This window comes from Amblyomma maculatum, chromosome 2 (genome assembly GCF_055883805.1).
Source record: "Amblyomma maculatum isolate TAMU_Amacu chromosome 2, ASM5588380v1, whole genome shotgun sequence".
NCBI lineage: Eukaryota > Metazoa > Arthropoda > Arachnida > Ixodida > Ixodidae > Amblyomma > Amblyomma maculatum.
This window is the reverse complement of record NC_139345.1, coordinates 9,272,820-9,299,752: the sequence shown is the minus strand read 5'-3', so window position 1 is coordinate 9,299,752 and position 26,933 is coordinate 9,272,820. Positions and strand designations below refer to the sequence as shown.

At 44.1% G+C, this 26,933-nt stretch overlaps 2 protein-coding genes across 4 annotated transcripts in view; one reads left to right on the top strand and one right to left on the bottom strand.

Moving 5' to 3' along the window:
* The window catches only part of Zn72D (Zinc-finger protein 72D), a 58,451-nt gene extending 43,473 nt beyond the window's left edge, over positions 1-14,978 (bottom strand). The window contains exons 1-6 of one of the 3 annotated variants that reach the window (XM_084593180.1): positions 14,851-14,974; positions 12,611-12,667; positions 10,471-10,660; positions 2,220-2,930; positions 1,029-1,280; positions 292-438 (exon numbers count right to left, since the gene is read on the bottom strand). In XM_084593180.1, the coding sequence (XP_084449306.1) occupies positions 292-438; positions 1,029-1,280; positions 2,220-2,930; positions 10,471-10,660; positions 12,611-12,667; positions 14,851-14,900 (1,407 nt within the window). In that variant the 5' untranslated portion in view covers positions 14,901-14,974. Of the gene's footprint in view, positions 1-291; positions 439-1,028; positions 1,281-2,219; positions 2,931-10,470; positions 10,661-12,610; positions 12,668-14,850 lie in introns of all 3 variants that reach the window. The other 2 variants (XM_084593183.1, XM_084593182.1) reach the window with 2 other exon arrangements.
* A 691-nt stretch (positions 14,979-15,669) lies between these two features.
* LOC146197907 (TIMELESS-interacting protein) lies at positions 15,670-26,414 on the top strand. Its single transcript, XM_084593179.1, has 6 exons — positions 15,670-15,932; positions 16,012-16,124; positions 16,465-16,540; positions 16,621-16,743; positions 21,427-21,633; positions 23,885-26,414. The coding sequence occupies exons 1-6, from the start codon at positions 15,864-15,866 to the stop codon at positions 24,449-24,451; spliced, it is 1,155 nt and encodes a 384-aa protein (XP_084449305.1). The 5' UTR covers positions 15,670-15,863; the 3' UTR covers positions 24,452-26,414.
* The last annotated feature ends 519 nt before the right edge of the window (positions 26,415-26,933 follow it).

The window sequence follows — 26,933 nt, the reverse complement described above, 5'->3', positions numbered from 1 at the left end:
GGGGTGCCAAATTTTTCTACCAAGTTTTGCCATAAGCATTCCTTTCAGCAATAGAAAACCACCTTTTTTTTTCACAAACTTGCACTGAGTAGCAAAGACTGACATTTATTTCCATTGCAAAGCCCGATTTCCTGCTGCAAAATCACATCCATGTAGCAAAAAGAGTAGGTTATGGCATCCATCCTAAACGATGCCCAGCAATGCCCACTGACTCTAGTTTCACCAATAATACGCCTCTCAATAAAGAGAACTAAATTTTTTGCAAAAAAATATGGACAAACAAAACCTGACCTTGTATTGCAGACGATGGCGGCGGCCTTTCATGTGCATTTCCTTGGCATTCGGGTCATTGAAGCGGCACTCGCACAACTTGCACTGGAAGCTGATCACCTTGCCCTCGTCATTGCGCATCTCCTCAATGTAGTCCTGACCAACAGGCTGTACACAGAAGAAAAAAAGAAAAAAAAAAATGATGCTTAGCAAAACAGCCAACTGCAATGGTTTAATGCACAGTGTACCACATTCTCATGCCGTAGTACCACCAGCAAAGAGGGCTTTACCCAAAGTATATAATGAAGTGAGTGATTTTAAGGGCAATGTACAATAGAGCCTCACAATATACAGCTCAAACTTAGAAGACCCACACACGCAGACTGACAAATCTGTCATTTTCACACTGAAAAATAAGGATGACTTGGTCACAGCAGAGAAATGTGCAGGAAATGTGCGGTTTGAAAAATAATTGCTTGACTTACTTTGAGGCTGTTTCCGCCGGAATTTGTTTGCAGTGTGATTGAACAGGCCTTGTAGATTCCGAATATGCTTTTTTAAAATTTGATTTTTCTAGATTTGATCCCCGTGTGCCCCTTATCAAGGTTCTATTGCATCAAGATTCTGCAAACAAGGTTACCTACATGCAGACACCGTATACACCTCTCGAAAACACCAGCAAGCTTCATAGCACTTACAGCACTGCAAGGAGCTATCAAGGTAGAGTACACTAAAAGGCACATGGACAAGGTGCTCACCTCTGCCCCTTTTTCATCCTTGAGAGCATCGGCAGAACTGTCCTCAGCCACAGGAGCACTTTCAGACTCGGCGGCTGGCTTTGGTGCACCTTCAGCCACACTCTGTGATGATGCAGTAGTGGCGGCGGCGGCGGCTGTGGTGGTGGTGGCCGTGGTGGCCGGCCTTGTAGTGGTGGTGGTGCCAGTGGCCGCAATCACCACTGGCTCTGTTGAAGGAATGGGTTTGCCCAGCTTTGTGTGCAGCTTGACCACCTGCAAGTCACATTTTGCAACACCATCAGCAATGAAACCATCTTTTGTGCAAGCATAAGAAATTCACTGCTGCCCCCAATGAGCACAAAAGCACCCCAATCAAGAAGACCTGCAGCAGCATGAAGCCAGGGCAGCTATGTTCATGACTGTGCATGCATGCCTAATATAAGGAATCTACCCGAATTTCATCTGTTGCACAAATTCTCAAGAGGACTAAGTAGTACATTAACATGCTACCCTGTCCCAGTTAAAAATCACAGCAATGATTACATATTCACTGTTCGCATGAAAATCATTGCCAAATTAAGCGTTTTGCCCCCAGGAATCACTGAAAAATATCTTCTCTCAGCTGAGCCTTATATATCTAAAAAAAAACAAGGACTGTCACATTGCATTCGTTTAGTGCAAGGGTTCACAAACTTGGTTCAGCGAACAGCTTTTGTGGGTTACACGACTACTACTACTGGAGTATGTGTTAATTATGCAGTTTCAGTTGACATAACTGATAATTTCAAGTGACACCAGTCATGCAAAAACTGCAATGTGATCATTGTCTGTTCATTTTCTGTTGTTCCAACTCTCGAGCAGGCTTGCATAAGAGTTGGTGTCAACTAAAATGAAGAGGAGCAACCACATAGCGAGGTTTTTGTATGCCTCATGCTGTCTCAAATAGCCCCCTACGTCCCAGAAGTCGTTGAAACAAACAGCAAGAAAAAAAAGTCGTGAAATATTTATTGCTTGTTGGCCCAATTCCTAAGGTTTTCAATGCTTTATGTACCTACGTATCACTCCAAAGAATTGGTGTCTGCTTTCTAGAGCTGAAAGTCATGTGAAAATAAATAAGAAGAAAGCTTTCAAACCACGGAACTGCACTATCGTGTGCCAATGAACCCCATCAGTAGCACTGCTGCCAGGAAAAAAGCTGTAAATGCAATCTACCTTTTGGTGCTTGGCTCCTCGAATGTGAGCCGCGTAGGCATCCGAGCCCGTGCACGTGACATCACAGAGCTCACAGCGCAGGGCGGTGCCCCCCCGAGGCAGTGGGGGTGCCCCCGCCGTCCCATTGCTCTTCAGGGCCGCCTCCTTTTTCTTATGCTTCTGGCCCTCCAGGTGCTCCTTGTATGTCTGGGGGCCCGCACACGAGATCTTGCACACCTCACAGTAGTGCAGCTGCGGAGCCTTGGGCGGTGGCTTAGGCTTGTTGATTTTATTCTGGAAAGGGCCAGGCCGCTTGTAAGGGCCAGCACCGCCCACGCCCCCTCCACCAGCTCCACCACCACCCACACCACCACTGTTCCACGCCATCTTGGCCCCACCTCCGCTACCACCCCCACTGTTCTGGTTGCCATGGTAGCCAGAGTTCTGCACGCCTCCGTAGGAGCTCGAGTAGCCAGAGTAGAGGTACGTGGCAGTGGATGTGCTGCCTCCCGCTCCCTGCTGCTGCTGCTGCGATTGCTGGCCAGTGCTGCCCTTGGGACCCGATGGAGGTGTCCGGTAGGCCGAGGCAAAGCTGCTCTTGGCTGTCGGTTGGGCCGCGTAGCTAGAGCTCACGCTCTCGGCTGCGCCAGTAGTGGCAGCCGCGTTACCGTACGCCGTGCTCACTTGGCCCTGGCCGTAGTAGCCCCCCTGGCTGCTCTTATCGTATGTTGCCTGCATTGAGAAAAACATGCGCAGAGCCACACTGAGGTCAACTCTGTGCCTCATGCCACAGAAAAAGCACCATCTAGCCTTCACAAGTCAACCCCTTCATTTCCTGTATCACTATTATAAGAGTACGATGCAAAAAGTAACTCATTTTGTACAGCCCTGAAAACATACAGCACCACCAATTCACATTGGTATATCAAACCGTTGTGAGTGTACTTGCATACACGTAAGAAAGAAAGTAGAGATAAGATCACAAATTTCAGAAAAAAAAAAAAGCTGATTTAAGGGGAGATGCTACTCGAAAACATTTTTTTCTTAATATTGATGCTAGGTGAATGAAAATTGCACAACTTATAGAGATTGATCTCCTCTTTCTAAATATGCTTTTAGTTTGAAAATAGCTTAATGTTTTCATATTCTAAATGCCATGCATAAGTGAAAAACAATGCATGTTTGTGCAGCTGCTGTACACAGCAGCAAGCATGGTAGGGCAGAGCCAACTAGTTCTTGTTCCCAACACTCCACTGAGTGCAAATAAGCAACATAGCAACATTCCCTTGGCATGCAATGTTTTGAGACAATTTTATATCTGGTGCCTTGTTTTTAGTGGCTAGCACCAGATAATTTTTTAAATTTGCATGCCCAAAAATACTTCTGATTGCATTTAAACCTAGATACTTGCATTCTACACATCCTAAAGATTATGCATGCCAAATTTGGTGTTGATTGAACTAAAATAACGACATAAAATATTGTGCACAAAACTCATATTCGGCCCAAAATACGAATTCGAGAAAAATGCGATTTAAAGATACAAAAGCTGTTTATTGCTGTTGTAGCAGCACTATCTGCATGAAAATTGCACACAATGCAGGCCAGGGTATTATGATACAGTGCACAGTTTTAGAATTCACCAGCATCATATGTTGCTCCCACAGTGACATTGTGAGAAGCATTCTCAAGGCGTGCTTTCTTGATGCTGAGACCTTGCTTCTGTCAGCCACTGCTTTGTAACCACAAGGTGCACATATTTTGTTATGGCATTAAACTCCTTATGGTGCACTTGTTTCGGCAAACCAAGAACCACACAAAATCGGGAAAGTTGATTGTATCCAGCACCAATAACGAGCGCCGCAACCCCTGCATTGACGTTCATGGCAAAAATCTCCCTCGGGCTGGCTGAAGGGCGTCGTCCACCGGAGCTGCACACCGCGCACGACTACGACACAACGGACGTGGCACACGCTACACTGCTGCAACGCAGCTCTAGAAACGACAAGAGTCCTTTTCACTTCTTGGCCAACTCGCGAACGGAAAGTTAGCAGCGTCCGCGCTCCCGACATGCTGCTCGCTCGCCAGTGCGTTCGCGGCACTGATCTCGCCGATAAAGGCACTCGCCGTACTAGGTCTCCTCAACGCTCGAAGATCCTTATCTTCTTATCCAATGCACTGACGAAATCGTCTAAGCTGTCACTGAAACTTCAGTGCCCAGCCGGCTTCGAGCTGTCAAAAGTGTCGCCTCCGCCGAGGTTAGGCCTAGCTTCCGCGGACGTCTCCACTGCACGCAGTTTCACTTTGCCGGTGACTTCCCTTGAACGCGTGGTTTGATCGGCACTTTCGACACCGAAAGTCACGTTTCTTCTCGGATTCTATCGCAGCAACGAGCACGAAGATGCATGAAATTTTGAAAACACGCCGAGAGAAAACTAGCGGGCAAGCGTGACAGCGAGCTACGCGTCGCATGAAGAGCAGACGAGGTATGGCCGCTTCCCACACTGACAGCCAATGGCGTGGTCGAAATCGCACCACGTGATTTAAATGGCCAGTGAAAATGCTAGGTTTGGGCGGCGAAACTTTTTTTTTTATTACTTGCTGGGGGTTTGTGAAGCGGCAAAGCCAGCTTTAGAGAGAAAAAGCGTAGGCCTGCCGCCTTGCAAAATTTCAGTGGCGTGCGACGCCGCGATTTGACGCGTCACGCGCTTGAACATGGGTCGTATCTGCCCCTTCTTTAGCCACCTTGCGTGCTTTAACAGACTTTTTAAATGATTTCGCGACTGTTTTCGGCTCTGATTTTTTTATATACTGAAGAGGAAGGATCAGTGTTGCTGAAACAGTCAAAATCACAAGTGACTTTTTTACTGAAAATCGCCGTTTTTCGACCCGCGTCTCCCCTTAAGCTCTTTAGCATCTACAATGCTTATCCTCTGTTGTACTGAAATATTGCAACGAAAAACAAATTCCAAGTGCTCCAAAAAGTATATTCGAACAGCGTAATGTACACAGGCTTATCACCTTGCTTGTGGTAAGCACAGCACAGCAACCAAAGCACGGATTTGAATGCTGTTTGCTTTATTAACTGCTGACAGATGCTCTGCATTGAGGCAGTCTACGACTGACTGCCTATTCTCTATTTTGATTAACCAGTAATTAGGCCATCGTGCTCTTTGAACATCAGGACGTGATGCATGCTACATAACCTTTAAAAAAGGGGCAGAGATATTAGCGAACGAAATTAAAAATATCCTGATTTAGACTTCACTTCTTGGTAAATATAAAAGCATTTACAGACACCGCAGCATTGAGTTGCCGGGCTAGGCTTTTCACGAGCAAGCAACATGAGAAGAAACAGGCACTGATAAAACGAAAGCCACTGGACATATCAGTGTGAAACTTATCTGTTTCAAATCAGTGCACTAATCTTCATTGCTCTAAATGAAAAATAAAGTTTGCCTTTGATCCCACCACTTAAGGCTGGCACCCATAATGTTGTAGCTAAAGCAACGGCGCTCTCCGTTTACCCTGGTTACACACTTTCCACGCTTGCGCACCAATTATGAACTGCTTTGCAAATAACCCCTCAGACAAGTGCAGTCATGCTTCTCAACTAGAGTCAAACCAACACTTGCTTTCCACTGGTGTTTTAGCGTACTGCCTGGCGCCACTATGGAGTAGCCTAGTAACTTTTTTTGTTATTACAAGCAGTCATTAGTAAAGATATACTGCCATACTACATTCCACATGATGAATAGTTGCTCTGGTGTAGGAAATGCATTCACCGAGAACAGCTCTGCATAGCTACAATTCAAATCAAAAAATGTATTTTCTTAAAAACCCTTAAGCACATTTCTAGTTTGTTCCCGCTTTTTTTCTCAAACAGGACCAGTGACGTATGCCGCAAAATTTCTGTGGCTACCAAGAGCACAAAATTAATGGTGACCAAAAGCCCATCCTTTATATAGTTTCTGCACTGCCACAACCAACTAGAACAAAATGTCCACTCCATACAAGGAGTTTCCTATCAGTATGTCAAGAGTGCCCGAAAAACAAAACATGGTATCCGTAATAAAAGCAGGTGTGTCGGGAAACCAAAACTGAGAAAAGGGTGGCTCTCACAAAGATTTTCAGAAAATAGCAAGGAGAGATAAGAATGCCTTCCTGAACATACAGTGCCAAGCAGTTGAGGACAACAGCCAATTAAGGAACACAAGAGCTCTGTATAAGACAATCAAAGATATCAAAGGAAGCTTCTGTGCTAAGCTGGGCGTGATAAAGGACAAACGAGGCAAGGACCTCACTGAAGCCTCAGAGATAAAGAAGAGGTGGCAGGAATACACAGAAGAACTGTACAAGGACCCGAATGTGCAAACCCAACATGAGACTGTTGTGATTACTGATCTCGAGCCGGGCATCCTGAAGAGTGAAGTTGAATGGGCCTTAGCCAGCCTTGCTAAGAACAAAGCTAGCGGAATTGATGGCATTCCGGCTGAGTTGCTTCAAAACCTCTACCATGACGCTGTTAACATTCTGCATACATTATGTCAGAAGATTTGGACAACCCTGCAGTGGCCACAGGATTGGAGGTCAGTTTACATCCCCATTCCAAAGAAAGGCAGTGCCAAAGATTGTTCCAACTACCGCACGATCGCGCTTATTTCGCATGCTAGCAAGGTGATGTTGAAAATCCTCCAAGGTAGGCTGCAGCAGTATGTGGATCGGGAGCTTCCGGACGTGCAAGCTGGGTTTCGCAAGGGCAGAGGAACTAGAGACCAAATTGCCAACCTTCGCTGGATCATGGAAAAGGCAAGAGAGTTCCAGAAACCCATCTACTTCTGCTTTATTGATTATGCGAAAGCATTTGAGTACATCACAGCAGATTGTGGCAAGCTCTCCAAGAGATGGGAGTTCCAATTCACCTCATCTGTCTCCTCAGGAACCTGAATGAAGGGCAAGAGGCCACAGTCAGAACTGGGCATGGTCTTACTGATTGGTTTCCAATCGAGAAAGGAGTGAGGCAAGGCTGCATACTGTCGCCCTGCCTATTTAACCTATATGCAGAGTGCATCATGAGGAAGGCCGGTCTGGACGAGCCTTCAGCTGGAGTGAACATTGCTGGAAAACGTATCAACAACCTTAGATATGCGGATGATACCACTTTAATGGCAGAAAGTGAAGTGGAACTCAAAAGACTTCTGATGCGCGTACAAGAAGAGAGTGAGAAGTTTGGGCTTAAACTGAACATTAAAAAGACAAAGATCATGGCGTCTTGCCCTATCAAGTCCTGGAGCATCAATGGACAAGAAGTGGAAGCTGTGACAGATTTTCTGTTCTTGGGCTCCAAGATTACCTCGGAAGGAGACTGCAGCCATGAAATTAGGAGACGCCTGCTTCTGGGAAAGAGAGCAATGGTTAGCCTTGACCGCCTAGTAAAGAGCAGAGACATTAGTCTGCCAACCAAGATCCGTATAACTCGTGCTATGGTCTTTCCAGTTGTGATGTATGGATGCGAGAGTTGGACTGTGAAAAAGGCTGACCGCCGAAGAATTGACGCGTTTGAATTGTGGTGCTGGCGAAGACTCTTGAGAGTTCCTTGGACTGCCAGAAGATCAAATCAGTCAATATTGTCGACCATAAACCCTGACTGCTCATTGGAGGGTCAAATTCTAAAGTTAAAGCTCAGCTACTTTGGTCATCTGATGAGAAAAGAGGAGTCGCTGGAGAAAGATTCGATGTTGGGAAAGGTTGAGGGTCGCTGGAGAAGGGGTAGGCAGCGAACGCGATGGTTAGATGGCATCCTCGAGGCACTGCAGATGAAGTTATGTGGTGTTAGGAAGATAGTGAGCGACCGGAAAACGTGGCGTGACATGGTCCATAGGGTCACGAAGAGTCGGACACGACTGAACTGAACACACAAAGAGCCGGAACTGAAACTGGCACAATCATACCCTCGGGCACCGAGTGGAATTTTGGCGGCTTGCTGCTGCTTGCAGAAACATCAGAGTGGGCACGCATTACATTAGTGTAGTGCGAGTGGCGCAAGCATCAATCCCTTTAGAGCACCACAACCGAATGCAACCACCAACGCAAACTACAATTTGTTTTGCCCCATATTTACTGTACTCCTGGAACGCTTGCGCAATGCACATTGTATGCCATCCGCATTTGTGTCCCCAATGGCTACATAGTGTTTCAGCGTGGTAAAGGCAGCGAAAATTTTAACAACTCTGCCACTGCAACAAACTTAGGACTGCCAAGTCACGTTAGTCACTCCAGCATTTTAATGCATGTCGTCCATAGTCTGTTCACCTACAGTGTAGCCAGCCCGAAGATAGCTCTCAAGCGACCATTCCTCGTATCAGGTAAATTGACAGAGCCTGCCAGGGGCACTTATTGTGTGCTACACAGGTTTTAAAAAATGCCTGCAATAACAGAACTACTTTTCAAAACAGTATAAAACTTCATAACGATTAGGTTAAGGACACATCAATCACATTAAGGGACTTTGTATACAAAAAAAATTAAGGAATAAAACAAAACAACTGTATGTGCTTTGTGAAAAGAAAGCGCCACAAAAAGTTCATTTCTGAGCCCAGGCTAAACAGAGAAGGAAAAAAATAAGCATACTATGACAACACAGTCAAGCCCACTTTCCCTAGACACTTCTCGGCAAGGAAGCATGCAGGATGTACGTCTGCACACGTCTCCACTATGCAGCAGTGTTTAATGCAAGAAAACCTGACTGAGCTGGCAAAGCATGCCACACAACAGGTAGGCCGGCAAGTCATGACAAGTATTCAAACCTCAAAGCGATATGTGGTTGATCACCAGCCATGTGCACCAGTTTCTCTTTCAGTTGCCCCTTTGTTGGGCTTACCATTGCTTTGATTCCCCATTAAACCTTTCCCATCTAAGGTATATACACAGACTGACCTGGTAGCCTGACAGGACATGCTTCGCCAGCGATTAACTGAAGTTTTGAATTTCACGTTATTGTTTTATGGAAGGATAGACTGAGAGCAGATGCTCTTTGGCCTCCACGCTGGCAAGAAGCCAGAGTTAACTGCTTCAGCAAGTCTGAGTCTACCTGTTCATTACAGCCCGAATGGCGAGGCCACGTTATACAGCAGGACCATATTTTTAAAACTTACACCAGCTACACCCTGTAGCAAAACACTGCTTGAAGTGCAGGAATTTTGCAACACTGGTGTAGCTGATGTAGGTTGAAAGAAATGGCACTACTGCCATAGCACTAATACGTAATTAAATGGTAGCTTCACCTGTCTTCGTTGTAACTGCAGCCATTATAAACGGGCTGGAGTGAATGCATCTGGCTGACCACTCCAAGCATTATGCCTAATTCACCAAAGCTATCCTTTGCATTGCTTGCATACCGTAAATGCCACAAGAAAATTAAATGAACTGCTGTGAACAACCACACATGAATGATCGAGACAAGAGCAAAATGCTAGGCCAACGCGAGGCTAATGCAGTGTCTAGCAAACCACTATTTTCAAAATCCCGGACTTTTCCAGGTTTTCCCCGATTATTTCAGTTCAAATTCCCTCACGAGTAAAGAGGCTCAAAGATGTAGATGCTGATGATAATGAGCATAGACGAAAAATTCACAACAAGAAGCTATTTATTAATCACATTCTGCAATTTAAAATAGTGAAAAGGCTGTATATAGTGTTATTGGCCGCTAAGAACGTCAAAAGTTTACAGAAAAATTAAACTCTCATTGATGTCAGCCTGAAGAGTATGCGAGCCGCCCACCCCGCAAAAAGTCTAACCAATCCAATCGCTGGGCAGCACAGTTCGCCAATCGCTTTCGCACTGGCCGCTGCCGGCACGATTATTCCCATATTTTTTTCGCATCCTATTCTCACGCAGCACTTCCGCTCATTTTATTGAGAGCTCACCTCACGTGCGTATTGGTTCTTGTATTGTGACAGCTCAGCCATGCGTTTGCATCAAAGTATTATATTGCACCTCACCTTGGGGCGGGGCCGCCGTGACGGCCACGCGCTGGTGAGGCAGCACAAAAAATATACCTCTGCATGAATAACATACTTGCTGTACGTTAGCTTTAAATGGAAATGCATTGCAGAATATATCGTGCCATTTTCCCTGACTTTGCAAAATTTTTGATGGTTTCCCTGACACTTCACTGATTTTTCCAGGTGAATAATGTTTCCCTGACAATTCCCAGTTGCTAGACACCCTGCTAACGGGAGACCAATCACAATGGCAGAATGTGCTATCCTACCTGCTGCCGTGGGGCGTAGTGGAAGGCAGCAGCAGCCGCATTGGCTACCGCGGCTGCCGCATTGTGGCCGTCATATGCACTATATGTGGGCGCTGCCCGAGCGCCAAACTGCTGAGGCGTTGCCGCTGCGGCAGCGTGCTGCATGGTGTAGCCTGTCTGGCTGGCAGCTCCTGGGTAGGTGCCAGCCGCACTGAAAAGATAGAGCACCACACACCACACATCAAGCTGCCAGCCTTCCATGTCAACAGGAGTTGATGCAGTCACAAAACATGTAGCTTGTGGTTGTAAAAAGCAATGCTGCATCTGATGTCACAGTTAAACTTGCATTACAATTCCTAGAATATATGGCTCCACTTATCTATTGTAGCAAGTGCAGTTAATATCCCTAGCACCCCACTGACTCGAGCCTCTTGGTCAATCTTTACTGCAAATACTGCCTGGACTGAACTAGATCACAAGTTTCACATTAAAACACCCGATTCACTTTAAATGTTCCTGTAAACCATTTGCTAAAAGAAGAGTGAAAGCCTTCTGAATGAAGTAAAAATGGCTGCAGCACAGAAAATCTAAAATAACTGCAAATTAATGACGGCCACATATCCATGACACACCAACAGTAAACCATGCAATTAAAAAAAAATGCCCTTCAAAGACAGCTGAAGCAATACAGTTAAATCTCGTTACAAGAGACACTGTTGCAAGAGACACTCGGTTAGAGAGACATTTGAAAATGGTTTGGTTGGTTTTCCTATGTCTGCCATGCTAACAACATTGCATACAAGAGACATGGTTACAAGAGACACTCTGTTACTAAGGGCAGATTTTGCAGGTCCTTGGAGTAAATTCTTCACAGAAGAGACAACCTAGATGTGCTCATGCAATGCAGCTGAAGCGTGCCAACTCATACATGATGCACTTCAGAATCCATTAGCTAAATTCTGTTCCATATCAGCATCCTTTTTATTTTATATGTCAGGAACTGAGAAGGAATGCTTCCCCATGATTGGAAAGTCAAAACGACCCCGTTGTTTCAGCCACTGGCATCGCATTACTGTCGCCTACGAAGCAAATCAAAATGCATGAATGGCATCCAGCATTTTTAACCCCTCTCTGTTATAATTTGATCACAAGATAGATGCTCAGAATCCTGATGTCTTTCTCTTTGCAGACAATGCTTCTTGCAGCACCAAAGTTCTCGTGCTCAAAGCCACCAAAGTTATTTTTTCCCTCCAAACTCCACACCCACCGTCAAACCAATAGACAAAGGCATTATGCACTCAGTCAAGTTGCTGTACAAAACAAGATTGGTAGACCATCTGTTCGATAGGCAGCAAGACTGTACAATAGTAATTGATGTGAAGTTTGCTGTTCAGGTGATTTCAGGTGTCTGGAATGGCCCGAGAAGTGAAGTTGTGAAAAACAGTTTCGGACAAGCAGGCTTTAAATGTGGCGACATGTAAGAGGGCCCATATATGGATATTATGGAAAGCTTCCTGAAGCTTGGGCGAGCATCCAAGGGACTGCTGAGGTACCAGAATCTTTTGAGAAATTTGTATCTGCACTCACAAAAATACATACTTGTATGAATACTTCTTTAAGCTTTCTTCAACAATTTGCTGTTAATGCGTGTAAATGGATTTATATGCTGATGTGCAGAAAACTGATCAACACAGTGCTTTTAATATTTTTGGTTACAAGAGATCTTTTTCGGGTCCCTTGGGTGTCTCTTGTAATGAGGTTTTACTGTAATAAAACCACATTGAGAAAAATAAGACTGGCCGTACGATGCAAATATACAAGTATCGGAAGGACTCAACAGCCAGCAGCTAAACTGTTGGTTTATGAAGGTTGCTCACAGACTCAACACGCCCTTTTTAAGGATTTTTTTTTTTAAGGCTACTAAAGAAATGATTGCAAGCTCTGAAATATTAGCCAACAAGGTTAACTTTCGATGCTGTATAGGCCTTATTTGGCACGCCCTGCATTTCTGTGCTGCAACTAATTCTCTTCCACAAAGACTCATGCCTAATAAAAGGAAGAAGGAATGCGAATCTAACAAAAATTTTGAACAATCAAGGAATATGAAAAATTACTGCAATGCTGCAAACATCACAAACAAAAAGAAGTTTCAAGGGAGTGCCTTTTCCGTATGTGTTGCAGAGGTGAGCACACTGGTCTAGAGCGGTCAAGCGGCCTTCTGTAAAGCAAACGAACAAAAATTTCTAAGCAACTACTTTGCATACTTTATTTCAGACACAGTGGCTGCACTCAAGCAAAATGGTGTAGGCGTGTATAAGTGCTAAATGCCTAAGCATCATGTCCCGACAAAAGCAGCTGCAGTAATGTTCTATTTCACAGGACACTGATTGCTCTAGGCAGGCCTTTTCATGTCTTGTGGTGTTTAGCAAGCTACTGCTGCAATTTCCATGACCATATGCAGAGGCAAAAAAACACAGTGGCTGATCATTACAGACAACGCACATCTATCCAAAGCAAATAAAACAAAAAGCCATTTATAGTTACTGCAAATAAAGAAAGACTGACGCAGCTTGAGAGCAAGATTTATAGATTTTGATGCCAGGCTATGCAATGCGGTGCCTTAGCAACTTGTTTTTGAAAATTACTTTTGAATAAAAAGCCAATCAATATATCTGGCGTAACCGTATCGTAGGAAAGATTCCGTTATATACAATGTTGCAAGAGAAAAAAAATTATGCCAATGTGAACTTGCCATGTGTGCGTACTTACGGTACCATCAAAATTACTACCATTGTGTTTTTTAGCCTAATTCTCCCCGATAATCCCGGCCCCCTGTCCTGGTACAATGCATTTCAATGAAAATCCAGGTCGCTAGACACCCTCTGTACAGTCATCAGCACAGCTGTCTAGAGCACTTAAACCCTACCCTGTGGCACAAAAAATTTGAGCAGATGCCTGGTTGTGGAATGACGGCATTGGACTGAAGACACGTAGGCATACTATTTGCCCTGGCAGCAGCACTGTATAAGGTATAAAGCTGCTGAGACAAAATTTCACTTGCGCTGCTCTACTGTACTGCTCCAGCGCTCTAGACAGACATGCAGACTGTACAATTACTGCCACAGTGCTGACTGAACGCAACAAATCTATAGTAAATGCTTTCCTCAAACAAGTAAAGTAAAACCTATTATTTCTACACTCTAAATGGGCGCTACATCTTCATTTTTACCGTGACTGTTACAGTGAAAACGTTCATTGCCAAGCATAAAAGTTATTTTCGGTACATGCAACTGTAAACTAAGGAAAGGGGAAAACGAAGGTGCGTGGTGCATTTACCGGTTGCGGTAGTGCTTTAAGACGCTTAATTTTTAAAGGGTCGCACCAAATGAGAAAGGTGCTATTCGCATATTTAAAAAGCATCTTTCGAAGCATGACCTCCAAGCTTCGGCATAGAACGTGCAGTGGGGAACGCGCCCTCAACACGGCACTATTTTGCACACCACTATTTGAAAGGAGCGACAAAATTTCACCCATAATTTCACAAAATCATTTAACCCTCCCTCTCCTGCTCCCCACCACCATGAATCATGCCATAAAATCAGAAAGTTTTGGCCCCCGCAAGATTTGCTGGTGAAAGGAATATATCGAGTAAAAAGGTGGTTAAGCAGGAAACATCGTTAGGCGTCCTCGCTGATCTTTCTGCAGTAGTTGGTCTAGCATGCAATATCATTCGTCGGCACGGTTTTACGAGCAGTAATGCATCGCTACGGCACACACAATAGTAACTTCGCAGTTGCGTCCTGAACAGCAATTCAGGCAACCACCAAGAGATGTGTCCAAACAAAAAACCGCCGTTGGCCAGGCAGATTCTTCGCGTTTGATGCAATGACTAGAAAATCGCTGTGCAGAATGACGTCGTGACGAAGTCAAAGTTCAAACGTGATGGCAGAGGCAGCAGTTGCCAACCTTCCCGAAATTACGAACACGACCTGCCATAACTTACACTAGCCATAAACTTCGCCTCACGGAATGAATAAACTCGACACTTGGCGCAGTTAAACCAATGGCTAGGCTTAGCCGTGCAACACGTACTGTTCAAATAAATGCTAACAGATCATATTCGTGATAAAACACCTACCAGTGTTAACTTTCTGCAAAATTCCCAGCTCACGCTTATCAGTCAGCACAAACATTCAACAACCATTTCCACGTAAAACACGAACTTCAGGACACAATGTGCACAACCGACGCCATCTTTAAAAGCTCGTTCTGCCACTGCCGGCAACCTAGCTTTTCTCGTGGATTTCAGAAACAGTGAAAGCCAGCAACTGTCTCGAAAGTCTTCACGCGTAACATTGCACCAGGCGCAAACACTGTTAGTAAAAACCCAAATATTCTTACCCGTACTGTGCATTTCCTGCGCCAAACCCGAAATAGTTGTTCGCTGCCATTGCGGACAACCGATAAGAAGAATCTACGACAGGCAAAAATCACCACATCGTCTTAACGCGTTCTTTTCCTTCTGTTGTGTGGCGCTACTAAACAGAAACAATTTATGCACGTTTATTAAAAAACAAAAACAGTCAAAATAAATTAAAAATAAATAAGTCTTAATTTGTTTACGTTTTGTATATTTTAATTTTTTCAATTTAATAATGTTGCTTTGTGCCCTTATAGTTCCACTAGATAGTGCCCTAGCCTACAGAGTGGACAACTATGAAGTGGGCTTTTAAAACGTCAGAAAATGCAGAGCGCTTCAATATTTTACTACTGTAATATTACCTAAAAGCTCTGAGAAAAGGTGTCCTTTATCACCTTTCTTATTCATGTTGTAAATAGATCCCAGTATTATAGTACATTGTGCTGCGGTAACTGTGTGACTGTGTCATGACTAGAAACCAAACTTCTTCCTTCAAGCAAAGATCAACGCTCTTATCTAAGAACCATGCTAAGAACGTTGGCAAATATATAGATTGAACAGTCATTATTATACCAGTCCTGCGAGGAAGGTTCTTCTACCATGGAAGATATTCATCTATTTAAAACACGTGCAAAATGCGCAATTTAATAATATATCATAAAGCGTGCAAATGTTGTAAAAAGTAATTTATGATGAAAAAAAAAAGCAATGTTATGGTAAACAAAATAAAAACATTTTGTCATTATGTCTTTTCAAATAAATAAAAAAGTATTAAAAAGTAAACATGAAAACAAAGCAAATTTTAGTCTTAAGTCACGTGGTACGTGGTGGTGACGCGTGGTTACGCGTGGTGACGCACGTTCTCAAAGAGCGCGCGAAATTATGTGGCCAACCTATCTCTATGAGTTGACGTAAACTATCACTGCAATCGACCTAGCTAACAGCACGTGTCTTTACTAGGAACTGTCGAAGTTACATTTTCAGAACTGAAGATATGGAAGACTTAATGGAAGAAGATTATGCCCTGGATGATGTCGAAGACGACAACATGGGAGCACCCGAGGTTAGTTTATTGGTTTTACATTGTGCGGAATTGCGTTATGACTGCAGTTCCCTTACTTGTTTTCTTTTATCGTTTTCAGGAGGCTGTCGAAACGAACGACAAGGCTGCAGAGGGTCAAGACGGAGCAGCCGAAGATAAACCTGCGCGGAAGCGCGTCGTTAAGAACCCTCGGCCTAAACTCAACAAAGACAGGCAAGATTCTTGAGACGCATTGGTTGAAAACAACTCTTGCAGTTTTGTTAATGGAAGAAGTCAAGTGCAGCTAACCTGGTGACAAGCGTGAAAAATTGGGCAACTTTTGACCGGCAGTTAGAACGCGCGAGCTGCCTTGTGTAGGACCGTCTATAAAAACTCTGCAACGTATTCTCAGTGTGGTTTTGCTACGGAACCGACGTCATCTTACCGTGAAGTCTGTGTTGTAAGTTTTAACAGCGCATTGAATCCGCCGCACAGACTGCACTTGCGTGTTTTTGTGGTAGTCCAAGTGATATGGGCGTGCGGCTGCATGGGCTTATCCAGTGTTTCCCCGTAGGCTTGCGAGCGGCAAAGGAATCCCTGAACTCCTGCGCATGTCCAAGAATATACAGTGGCGAGGAAAGGGTAATGAGGTAAAGTGAACTTGAAAACTGTGGTATTTTGGTCTCTTAAAGTCATTTTTCATATCTTAAAAATTTACTTGATTTTGCAGCTCCATGACCTAGACACGGCGTTGTCAGTACTGGAGCACTGGAGCCATCGCCTTTTTCCTCAGCTGGATTCTGACAACTTTTTCAGTACCTTGGAAAGACTGGGCACTAAGCGAGAAGTTCAGGTTAGATTTTTTAAATGTCTTTGGCATGGCTGGAACGGAAAGCCTTGCAGGTGATCTGAACTTTCTTTTCTTTTTGTCTTTTCTTTTTTGTGTGTGTGCAAAATGATTCCTCGTTATTTTTGCCTATCTGGCATGGGCAATGATCATTTTTTCATAAAAGGCGTGCATCTGTAACAAAACAAGTGTGTGAAAAACCAAAGCAGTGCAAACAAAAAGACGACTGAACAACGTGTGACTAATCCCAAACAAAGGCTTTGTAGATTTTCTTGGCTGTTTTTCTTTTTGTGATCCACACAAGGGGAAGGCTTAATTTTGCATACCTTCGATTGCGCTGTTAGACAAGGCAATGCTCTTTAAATTGCTCTGTAAATATTTTATGCACCAGCTACAGGCATGGTATGAACTGTAAATAAGGAATGACCCTTGCAGCCTCCATTCTCAATGCAACCCTTCATGTCTGTCGCCACTCATCCAAACACTATTTTTCATGTCCCATCCTGTGGTCACTATTATCTACAAATTATTTTTAGCAGTATTTTTGAACGGAAGGAGTCAATACAAATTTGCTAAATAAAAGATAGACTGCATTTTTGCTAATGCTCAACTCTTGCTAAAAACTGGTCCAATAAGCCAAACACTCTTTTTCATTAAAATCTGCTAATTTATCAGGATATAGATAAGTTGTATGTGACAGTACTGAAAGGTGTCAGTCCATAGTCCTCAATAAATATAGTAATAAATTTCCAATAAGGAAGGGTGTTAGGCAAGGAGACTATCTCTCCAGTACTTATTTACTGCTTGGTCAGAAGAAGTAATCAGACAGCTGGATTGGGAACAGTTAGTAATAAGGGTTAATGAAGAATACCTCAGTAATTTGAGATTCACCGACGACATTGCTTTGCTGAGTAGCTCAGGTTACAAATTACAAAGGATGATTGGTATAGACAGCCAAAGCAGGGCGGTAGACATCAAAATTAACATGCAGAAGACTGAACTAATGTTCAATTGGCTCAGAAAGAACCACAAGTTGCAAGACGCCTGAAGTGGCAAGTGAATATGTTTACTTAGGTGATGATGATGATGAACTGATTTTTTTCTGGCGCAAGGGCATCTATGGCCAAAGAGCGCCAAACACAAGGTGAAAATGTTTACTTAGGTCTTACTTAGGTCAGGTAATAGGCAAATATCCGAATCATGAAAGGAAAATAGCTAGGAGAATCAGATTGGGGCTGGAGCAAATTCGGCAAGTGCTATCAGATTATGAATTGTGGGTTACCAATATCCCCCAAGAGAAAGGTACTACAGTCGTGCCCCGTTAATATGGACGACCCAAATTATGGACAGTTTTTCTGGGGACGAAACCTTTTCAATGTATTTATGCCTCGTTAATATGGAAACTCGCTGTTTGGACAATGGACAGGGGAAGAATGCACACGCCCCACTTGGGCCCATGTATTTTTGTCGTGGTAATAATATTAGCTTAATAGGAACAGTGCTTGAAAAAAAGCAGAGGAGTCCGAACGCAAGTTTAAGAAGGGCGCGGCGCCTGCGAACCTACGCGACAGCCGATACGGCGGGATGCCTGAACGAGTCCTGTAGGGTTGGAAAGTACCAAAGCGGGCGTGTCACCGTTTTAGGGGGGGGGGGCAAGAGCGGCGAGGAGCGTACACATTAAACCGAGGGTCAGCGTAAGAAAGACCCCGAAAGGGGGGAACCAGGAGATTTCTGGGTGCAGCGGGAATGCCGCCGCAGTCCGGAAAACTGCAACATGTGGTTGCAATAAATTCTGCTGAACGTGAACAGAGAGGCCGGTAAAAGCGTAAGAAAGAAATGACAGGACGAAAGACAAGTGCCTACAGTGGCGGTGGGAACTGAAGTTTTCTTTCCCAAAGCGCAATGTTTGTTCCATGAAGCTGTTAACGCTTTTCGGTGAGAGTTAGGACACACTCAATATGTAGAGCGACAAGGAAAGGCGCGCTTCCCGTCCTGGACGCGCTTCCCTCTCATGCCTGTGGTTTTCGTCCCTATTGCGCTGCCGAACTGCCACATTTTGCACACTAGGCGGTCGGCATGTCGGCTTCGCTTTGAGTCAACGATGCGGCCTTGACAAGGTCTGAGCTCTTCGTAGTTGGCTAGCCATCATTCTAAACTATACTTCTGCTTGCAGTGTTTGTTTTATAGGAACACATAAAGACTGCGCCAAGATGGGATGCTCGATAGCCCTCTGTATAGTAGCGTGCCAACTTGACTCCCTTGCTTCCTTACAGAAACAGTACGAGGCAAAAAAAGAAAGAATCAGAAGAACGGAAAGGCAAAAAGGTTAACTAGGCAAAAAAGGGCAAAGCATCAGGAGCCTGTAACCCTCAACTTGAGTCTGGCTTTTGGCATGGCGGGAGTTAAACGCAAAAGAACAGAGCTGAACGTAGGCACTAAGAAATCTGTGAATGCAAGCGGCAAAAGCACATCAATCCAAGCCGCGAGGGACTAGTATCGACAGCTCAGCTGTTTTCTCGCCTCAGAAGAATCTCAAGCAGCTACCTAGCGGCTACTTTGCTCAGTGACGAGGCCATTTTGGAAGTGGTGGTGAGTAGAGAATCAGACACTGATTCATCGGCCAGTGAGGAGTTCGTGCTCAAAAGTTCAACACAAAGCCTACCATCACGGATGTCATGGTAAGCGAGTCGCTTCAGAGTCCAGACTGCACTACAATTTTTCGTAGGCAACAATGACAAGGAATGCACTCAAAATTGCCGGTGTTCTGTGAAATTTTGAGTCCAGTGCACATTGTTATGTACAAAAGCAGTCGTTAATTAAAAATGTTTTTTCTCATTAAAATCCTTTTTTTTTTCATTCGTTACTCGTTATTATGGATGACTCGCTTTATGGACAGTCTTGGTCGGAAACCAAAGTGTCCATATTAACGAGGCACGACTGTATACCACTGTATCCTACTGGTACTCGCTCACAAGGCAGAAATGGAAGGGCTAATGAAAAGAATTCAACTTAATCTGAGGAGCACGCAGAGAGCTATGGTGTGAAAAATGGTAAATGTAACGATAAGAGGCAAGAAGCGCGTCGTATGGGTCAGGGAACAACCACGAGTTAATGATGTGTTAGTGAAAGTTGGGAAGTAGAATGGGGCATGAGCACATCATGCGATACAAAGGCTAAATTCTGGTCGTCTCTAAGGGTGACAGACTGGATTCCAAGGGAAGGCAAGTACAGCAGGGGTTGCAGAAAGTTGGGGGGATCAATGTGGGGATCAATTGGATGCACCTGGCACAGAACCTAGTTAATTGAAGGGATACAGGAAAGGCTTTTTCCCTGCAGTAGGTGTAGTCGGGCTGGTGGTGATGACTCATTTGTGTGTGTGCCAGGCATCTGTCATATGTGTGTATGTAAAGGGCACCTCGTTCTTAGGCAAATTTGACTTTACCTGATTCTCGCATCCTGAACAGGTTTCTAAAAATGTCTTCTATAGAACAAAATTTTCTAGTGCACAAAGCTGAAGAAGACAACATACGAAATGAAAGTGCCTTGTGCTTACCACATAGGTTTCTTAACAGTTAACTGGCTCGGTGGATAGGGGGCTCAACTGCAGAACGCAACTCTGTTACCCAATTTTCACTCTCGAATGCTGCACAGAATAAAAATAAAACAAATAAAAGGGACCCTGTGTATAACATTGAGTGCCCTGAATATGCCATGGTATCTCAAAACCGATTTTGTTAACAGTCACTCTTGTAAATTGCAAAGGATATTGGGAAAGCCACCACGTTTATCAGTTGATACCAATGCTGCCTTGCATATGATCAACATTGCTAGGTGTTGCGGAAGCACAATGCCAAAGTCTCCATACCCCTTTGAAATGGTGACTCACTACAGCAAAGTAGTCTTTAACCAAGAATTTCGGGTGGCACAATGGGTAGCAATAGTCAATGTAATTAAAAAATTATGGTGTACATTTTTTCAGTACTGCTTTCATGCCATAGCATTATAAGGCCCTCTTGTCCAGAAACTTTGGCGTTGCCATTGTTGTGAGTGAGCAATCATGGGAATGGCTTCGGCAAGACATGGCTGGTCTCTGATCGGAGGTAGGATTGTGTGATGTCACAAGATCACGTTAAATGGCCGATTGGGCAGTAATTACCAACTCTGGCTTTGCCTTTGAAATGGGACGATGAGATTAGAATGCAGCCTTCCAGGGCCCTTGGATCCCGATTATAGACAGGCTGTCCCTACGCCACTCAGGCACATTCATACATCTCAGTTAAGCAAAGTTTTATCTGGAGGTCTTTTACGTAACTTGGTAGCTTGAACTGTATGCTTAAGAGCATATGTGACATAATAGAGGCACAAGTTAAGGGAAATGGGATTAAACAAGTTGCAAAGTGCATGTATGCGAATGACAATCTGCAAAAGGAGCTATGGATGGGAGCAGTTAACACTGTCGCGTCACAGCCTTAAAGCAGAGCTTACGTGTCCCCCTCCCTAATTTTTGTATTTGTCCAAGTACTAAATTTTGGTGCGGCTGCATGAGCATTGAGATGTAGAAGCACTAACCTGCTTTTTGTTTCTTAATGCTCGCAATTATTGCATTCTTCACAGCAGTGAGATAGTGCTCTTTCTAGGTCCCTCAGTACTATTGTAGCCTGCCTGACAATGTGCTTTTCACCGTGACAGACTTACATGCGCAAGTTACGGATGGGCTTGGAGGGTGATGCTGCAGATGGTGATCAGCCATTTGGGGAGAATTTAGATGATGGAATTGTAGAAGAGGAAGAGGAGCCGACATTTGAGGACCCGTTTTCATCATTGCTTGGAGAGAGCCTGCCAACAGCCAAGCAGCAAATGAGTCCAACCAGAGTGCCCACATCCCAGCTAACCGAGGTGAGCCATCTCTCCTTTGTTCATGCAGTTACTAGTTTCTTGTTATGCATTTACAGCAGGCCAAAATATTTTGTTGCATCACTGTATCAGGCTCAGTGCTGAGGATTGAAGCTATATGGTTGGCTAGATCTCATTACGATCAACCTTTGCTGCACCGAGCAGCAATCATTATTTGGTAATGTTGCCCTTGAATTACAGTGATATTCAACAAGATTTTCACTCTTTTGAGTGCAGCTGTTATTTTGCACTTCTTGCTGTGTTTTCCAAGCATGTTTCCAAATATGTGGGAGGACATTTTGTTAATTAGATGCGTTTCTGTTGGACACGGGTTTACAGCCAGATGTAACACAATTACTTGCGAGCTTGTGAACCTAACCAAAAACACCTGCACTGCACTGGATTAACAATAAACTGTCTCATGAATGCTATGTCCACATAGCATTTGTTGATTATGGAAAAGCGTTTGACTCGGTCAAAACATTAGCAGTTGTGCGGGCATTGCGAAATTCAGGGTGTAGATGAGCCGTATGTGAAAATACTGGAAGATATTTGTAGCGCCTGCACAGCAGCCATAGGTATGCATAAAGAACGTAATAAAGTTCCCATTAAGAAAGGTTCCAGGTAGAATGAGAAGAAGAAATGGGCATGGGCAGGACATGTAGCACGAAGAAAAGATAACTGATGGTCAAAAAGGGTTACAAATTAGATACGAAGGGAAGGAAAGCAGCAGGCGGCAGAAAGTTAGGTGGGTGGATGAGGTTAAGAAGTTCACAGGGGTCAAGTGGATGCAGCTAGCACAGGACCGAGTTAATTGAAGGAATATGGGAGAGGCCTCCGTCCGGCAGTGGGTACAGTGCGGCTGATGATGAATGATGTCTCTTGCAGCAACACTGTACTGGCTCCTGATAAATGCAGTCGTAAAATGCCCTGGTAAACATTTCTGTATTACACAAAAAAGAAAATGGCAACTTGTAATGAAAAGGTGTTAGTGCAGCTTGTGATGCTATAGAACTAGCCTTTCAAGGTATGTACATCTTTGGTTCCTTCACTGTTGAGCTAGAATGAGGCTCTTTTATTCTGCTCTTTCCCGTGGCCATAAAGCATTTACAATTTGAATAAGTAAATAAAAATGCTGACATGTATTGATCATAACATGACTGCTCCGCTTGCGCTCTTTATTAGGGGCTTAGCTGCCTCCTGGTGAGCAATGGCGCTCGCGTGTAAGTTTCACGGACATTAAATATGTTGCTGTGTGGGGCCCGGTTCCGCAGCTTTCCTGTCACTTTCTGTTGGTGTTCAATTTTTCTTGAACATGATGGAAAGTTTAGCACTTAGTAATGCGCATTTGCATCACTCCTTCCTCTGTGTTTTTGGCCACTCTCATATTTCTATGAATTCTTGATTATTTTGGAATCATGGCCAATGAAAAAGTGGATGGAGCAGCACGGAGAGGTCATCAGAATTGGAATCGTCACCTGGTTTACTTCACGAAGCCTGAGGCATCCCAACAAGATGCACTTGCCAAAAAAGAAAAAAACTTGCTTTGGAGTTTGCCGGCATCAATTTGTGCACCTAGACCTCAGGTCAAGACTGCCAGTCAGATTGCCCCGCCATGTGAAATCTCTTTATCATTGGCTTCATCTAAGCGCTGCATTCACAAATTGCTTCATAGTTCGTTTAGGACGCGTGAACTGTCCACATTGTGGCAACTGTGGCCTAGTAGAACAATGGAGAATATTTTGTTAAATTTCCAACCATATGCCAATGATTGTGCACATAATGAACACCTTATGGAATCACTCACTGGACTGTGTATTAGGACCTGTAGCCTGCCATACACAGTAGACACGTGCTATGAATCTTTTATTTGGTTATTAGATGACATTAGTCTTCTAGATGAACTCTGATCACTTCATGGCCGTCATCATTGTGCACTCTGTACAGTGAGCTTGGTGATATTTTTATCTCTTTAAGCCTCTGTCATTTCCTACACCTCTCATTTCATCTTTTTCTCTTAAAGTTCCTTCCCCGTGAGAGTCAGCAGATTTAAATTCCACCTAAATTCTTTTTTGTTCTTTCATGAGCTTCTCTCTCTCTTCTTAGTGTTGTTTAAACCTGCACAACATACTGATTCAGCTCATATTTTGGCTGCTGTTCGCAAAGTACTGACTTGTGTCCTAAACGAGTTCTTGCATTCCATAATGCTCCTGTAGCTGCCAGAGCTTCATGCACTAATGTCCTTATGTTTCAGGAAGCAAGCCAAGAGCTACTGGAGCGAATGGAGAGGAGTAGACAGCAAGCTCTGGAGCGACGTCGCCTACGGCTAGCACAGCAGGAGCATCTACTGAGAGACATGGATTCAGAGGCTGGAGAGCATACACTAGCAATAGATGTCACCACAAGCATAGGCCATCACCCTGAGACAGAGGAACAAGAGGCATCCGAAAATAGTCCCCTACCACAGTGTCAGCAACAGAGTGCACCAGCTGTCGCACCAAAGAACCCATGTGTAGGCCCAGAGACAATAGACCTTACAGGGGCTTCTGGTGAACTTGAAGGTGTAGAGCAGCAGAGTGAAATACTCAGGGTCCTTGACAGTCACTGCGGCGATGAGTTTAGACAATGTACCGAGCCTGCTGCAGTGCTTAAGAGCAAAGATGTTGATCCTCTTGAGACAATGAACCTTACACTGGCGTCAAATGATCCTGCAAGTGGAGAGCAGCTGACTGACACACAATCGAATGCTTTTCAAGCCCAAAGTGCAGTAGGCTCAAATGATCAGTCGCTCGCCACTGAAAGCAGTGATAGTGTGGAGTGAAGTGCAGAGGCTTCACTGACATGCTTTTACCTACTTTCCTTGTGTTTCGAGACATATTGATTTTCAAGACATGAGTGACAGAAACTAGCAGTGGAGTAACGATTGCATGATGCAGGTTGCCTTGTTTTCTGCCCAGATGTACTTGTTGTGTATAGAGTTTCACATACAGAACCACCGCATTGATACTTTCCCGATTCATATGCTGAAAATTACGAGCAGCACAAATGTTTCTTACGTTTACACTTTTTTTCTCATGCTTAATGCGTTGCCGGCTGACACAATTTTCTGGTCCTTCGTTCACTTTTGACAAATTGTGGTCATATAATGCATTTAGCAATCAACTTCACATGTGCTAACGTACGAGCTGGCTGTACCTCAAGGCACGCCGCAAGAAAGGCTGGGAAGTTGCGGCGCTCGTCCATCGTGATGGCTTCTCTACATTACCTAAGTGCACAGGGATCAAGGATCAAAGACAGCGTACTAACACTTGTGAAGGCCGTTTTGGCAGGGACATCACATAAATGGGAGAAATGATGTGGCGATTTTTTTGCAACTAGGGGCATGAGAGCACCTCTATTAACAAACAAGCTTAAAAGGCAACTCCAGTGATTTTTTTCTGTGTTCAGTGATTTAAAAGATACTTTGTCTATATTCTCCATGGTATTCCTATCTCCCTTGTCAAATTTAGCTCATACGTGAACACAGCATAGTTTTTCCGCAATCGAATTTTAAATATAGGCTTGATTTGACACGAAACATGCTCCAGTATTGAGCAATTTTTATAAACCCTGTGCACCCAGTGCTACCGATGTCACAGGTTGGTCAGGCGCAACAAAGGGTTTGATGTCTGATGTGATCTAGTGTAAATTCTAGTGATAAGGACTTGCATAGCAAGTGGGCACAAGGTGGTGTGTGCCTCATCAACTGGCCTCCAAGCAACAAGTGGCGCGTGTGCTCAGATAATTTTGCACCAGATTGCTGTTGAGACTGGTGGTTTCGTTTGTAGGGTTTGACATCCCAAAGCAAGTCAGGCTATGAGCGCTGTAGTGGTGGGCACCGGAAATTTTTACCACCTGGGTTTTTTTAACATACACTGACATCACACAGTACAGGCACGCCTTGCTTTTCGCCTCTCTCGATAAGTGGCTGCAGCAATAAGCCAGCATCCCTGAGTTCAGTAGACAAGCGCCCTAACTACATAGCCACTGTAGCAAGGCTTTATAAAGACAGAGTGTACCTTTAGGGAATCTTTTGAACTCGCTGATGCTTTGTGGAACAGACACCCAAAAGCAAGCTCTGTACCCATGCTGTTCGAGTACAACTGCCCATTGAAGCCACCAGCTGAACAAGGTGTGCCCATCAAGAGAAAGGGGGCTACGATAAGCTCAGCAAAAAGCTTGGAATTAGTGCATGGTTTCGTGGCTAAGCATTATTTTTTTCTCTTGTTTAGCCTTTTATCATGCCCTAGCAATCAGTGCACAGACATGCTTCACACGGTCGAAAGAGGTCCGTTGTCAGATCTTTTGCAGTAATATGGCACATACATGCATTTTTCATTCTCACAAGGCAATAAAATGGAAGAACAGTCTATTGTATAACAAGTATATTTTATTGTATTTTATTTACTCTCATTAGTCATGCACTAAAGTGGCAGGACTGCTACGATTAGGATTAGTTTTAGAGCGCAGCTCTTTGGCGTCCAGGTTTCGCGGTGTCGGCGTTGTCCCTTGTAACCAGCTCCACTTTCACTCCCACCTTTCTTCCTTCCCTTACCAAGGATTCAGGTGTCCACAGAAGCAAGTGTGACAGGTACTGCACCTTTCCATTCCTGTGAGCCAATTATGAAAGGCATGCTTCAGAAAGACGTGACAACACATGGTACACACTATTAAGAATTCATGAATAATGCGAGCGCCCACATCGAACTGCAAGGTAACGTGCAGTAACGAAGAATTCACTCTCACAAAGAAAAGCATCATATTTTGGTGTAGTTTGCATATATACAGTTAGTTCGATAGTCCGGATCTCTAGCCGATCGTCCCTTGGCTTTCGAGGAAGGCCTGGCCAGGATCTGTCCCGCCCTTATTTTCCTTTAAAACATATCGCTAGAAATTCAATGAGACACTTGCTAACTTTGGCTACAGCATTTTCAAGTCAGTTTAAGATATTTGCGGAGGTTCTTTCTTCTCGCCTGCAGCTTGTGGCATTAATCTCTTTGCCGCGCAACGCTTCTATGGGTCCACACGCTGCCTCCTGCAACTTCCCGATAACTTAATTGCTCTCTTCATTTCTCCGACCATGAAGCTTCCTTCATGACAGTCAAGAACTGTTAGTGAAGTGTTTCTTGAAGGAATATATATGTGAAAAATAAAATAAATAGTTTTCTGTAATAGTACATACATGTCTTGCTCGAAATCCTTGCCTCAATCTATCGAAAAAGGTGAAACAGCTGACGAGCTGCGCTCAAATTTCGCATTAGGAA

What these genes read in the sequence shown, in the direction of transcription:
- LOC146197907 (XM_084593179.1), top strand. Translation starts at nt 15,864, where the DNA reads ATGGAAGACTTAATGGAAGAAGATTATGCCCTGGATGATGTCGAAGAC. An exon ending in CCTAAACTCAACAAAGACAG is followed by an intron (nt 16,125 to 16,464) that starts GCAAGATTCTTG and finishes GTTTCCCCGTAG; the next exon opens with GCTTGCGAGCGGCAAAGGAA. An exon ending in GCACTAAGCGAGAAGTTCAG is followed by an intron (nt 16,744 to 21,426) that starts GTTAGATTTTTT and finishes TCACCGTGACAG; the next exon opens with ACTTACATGCGCAAGTTACG.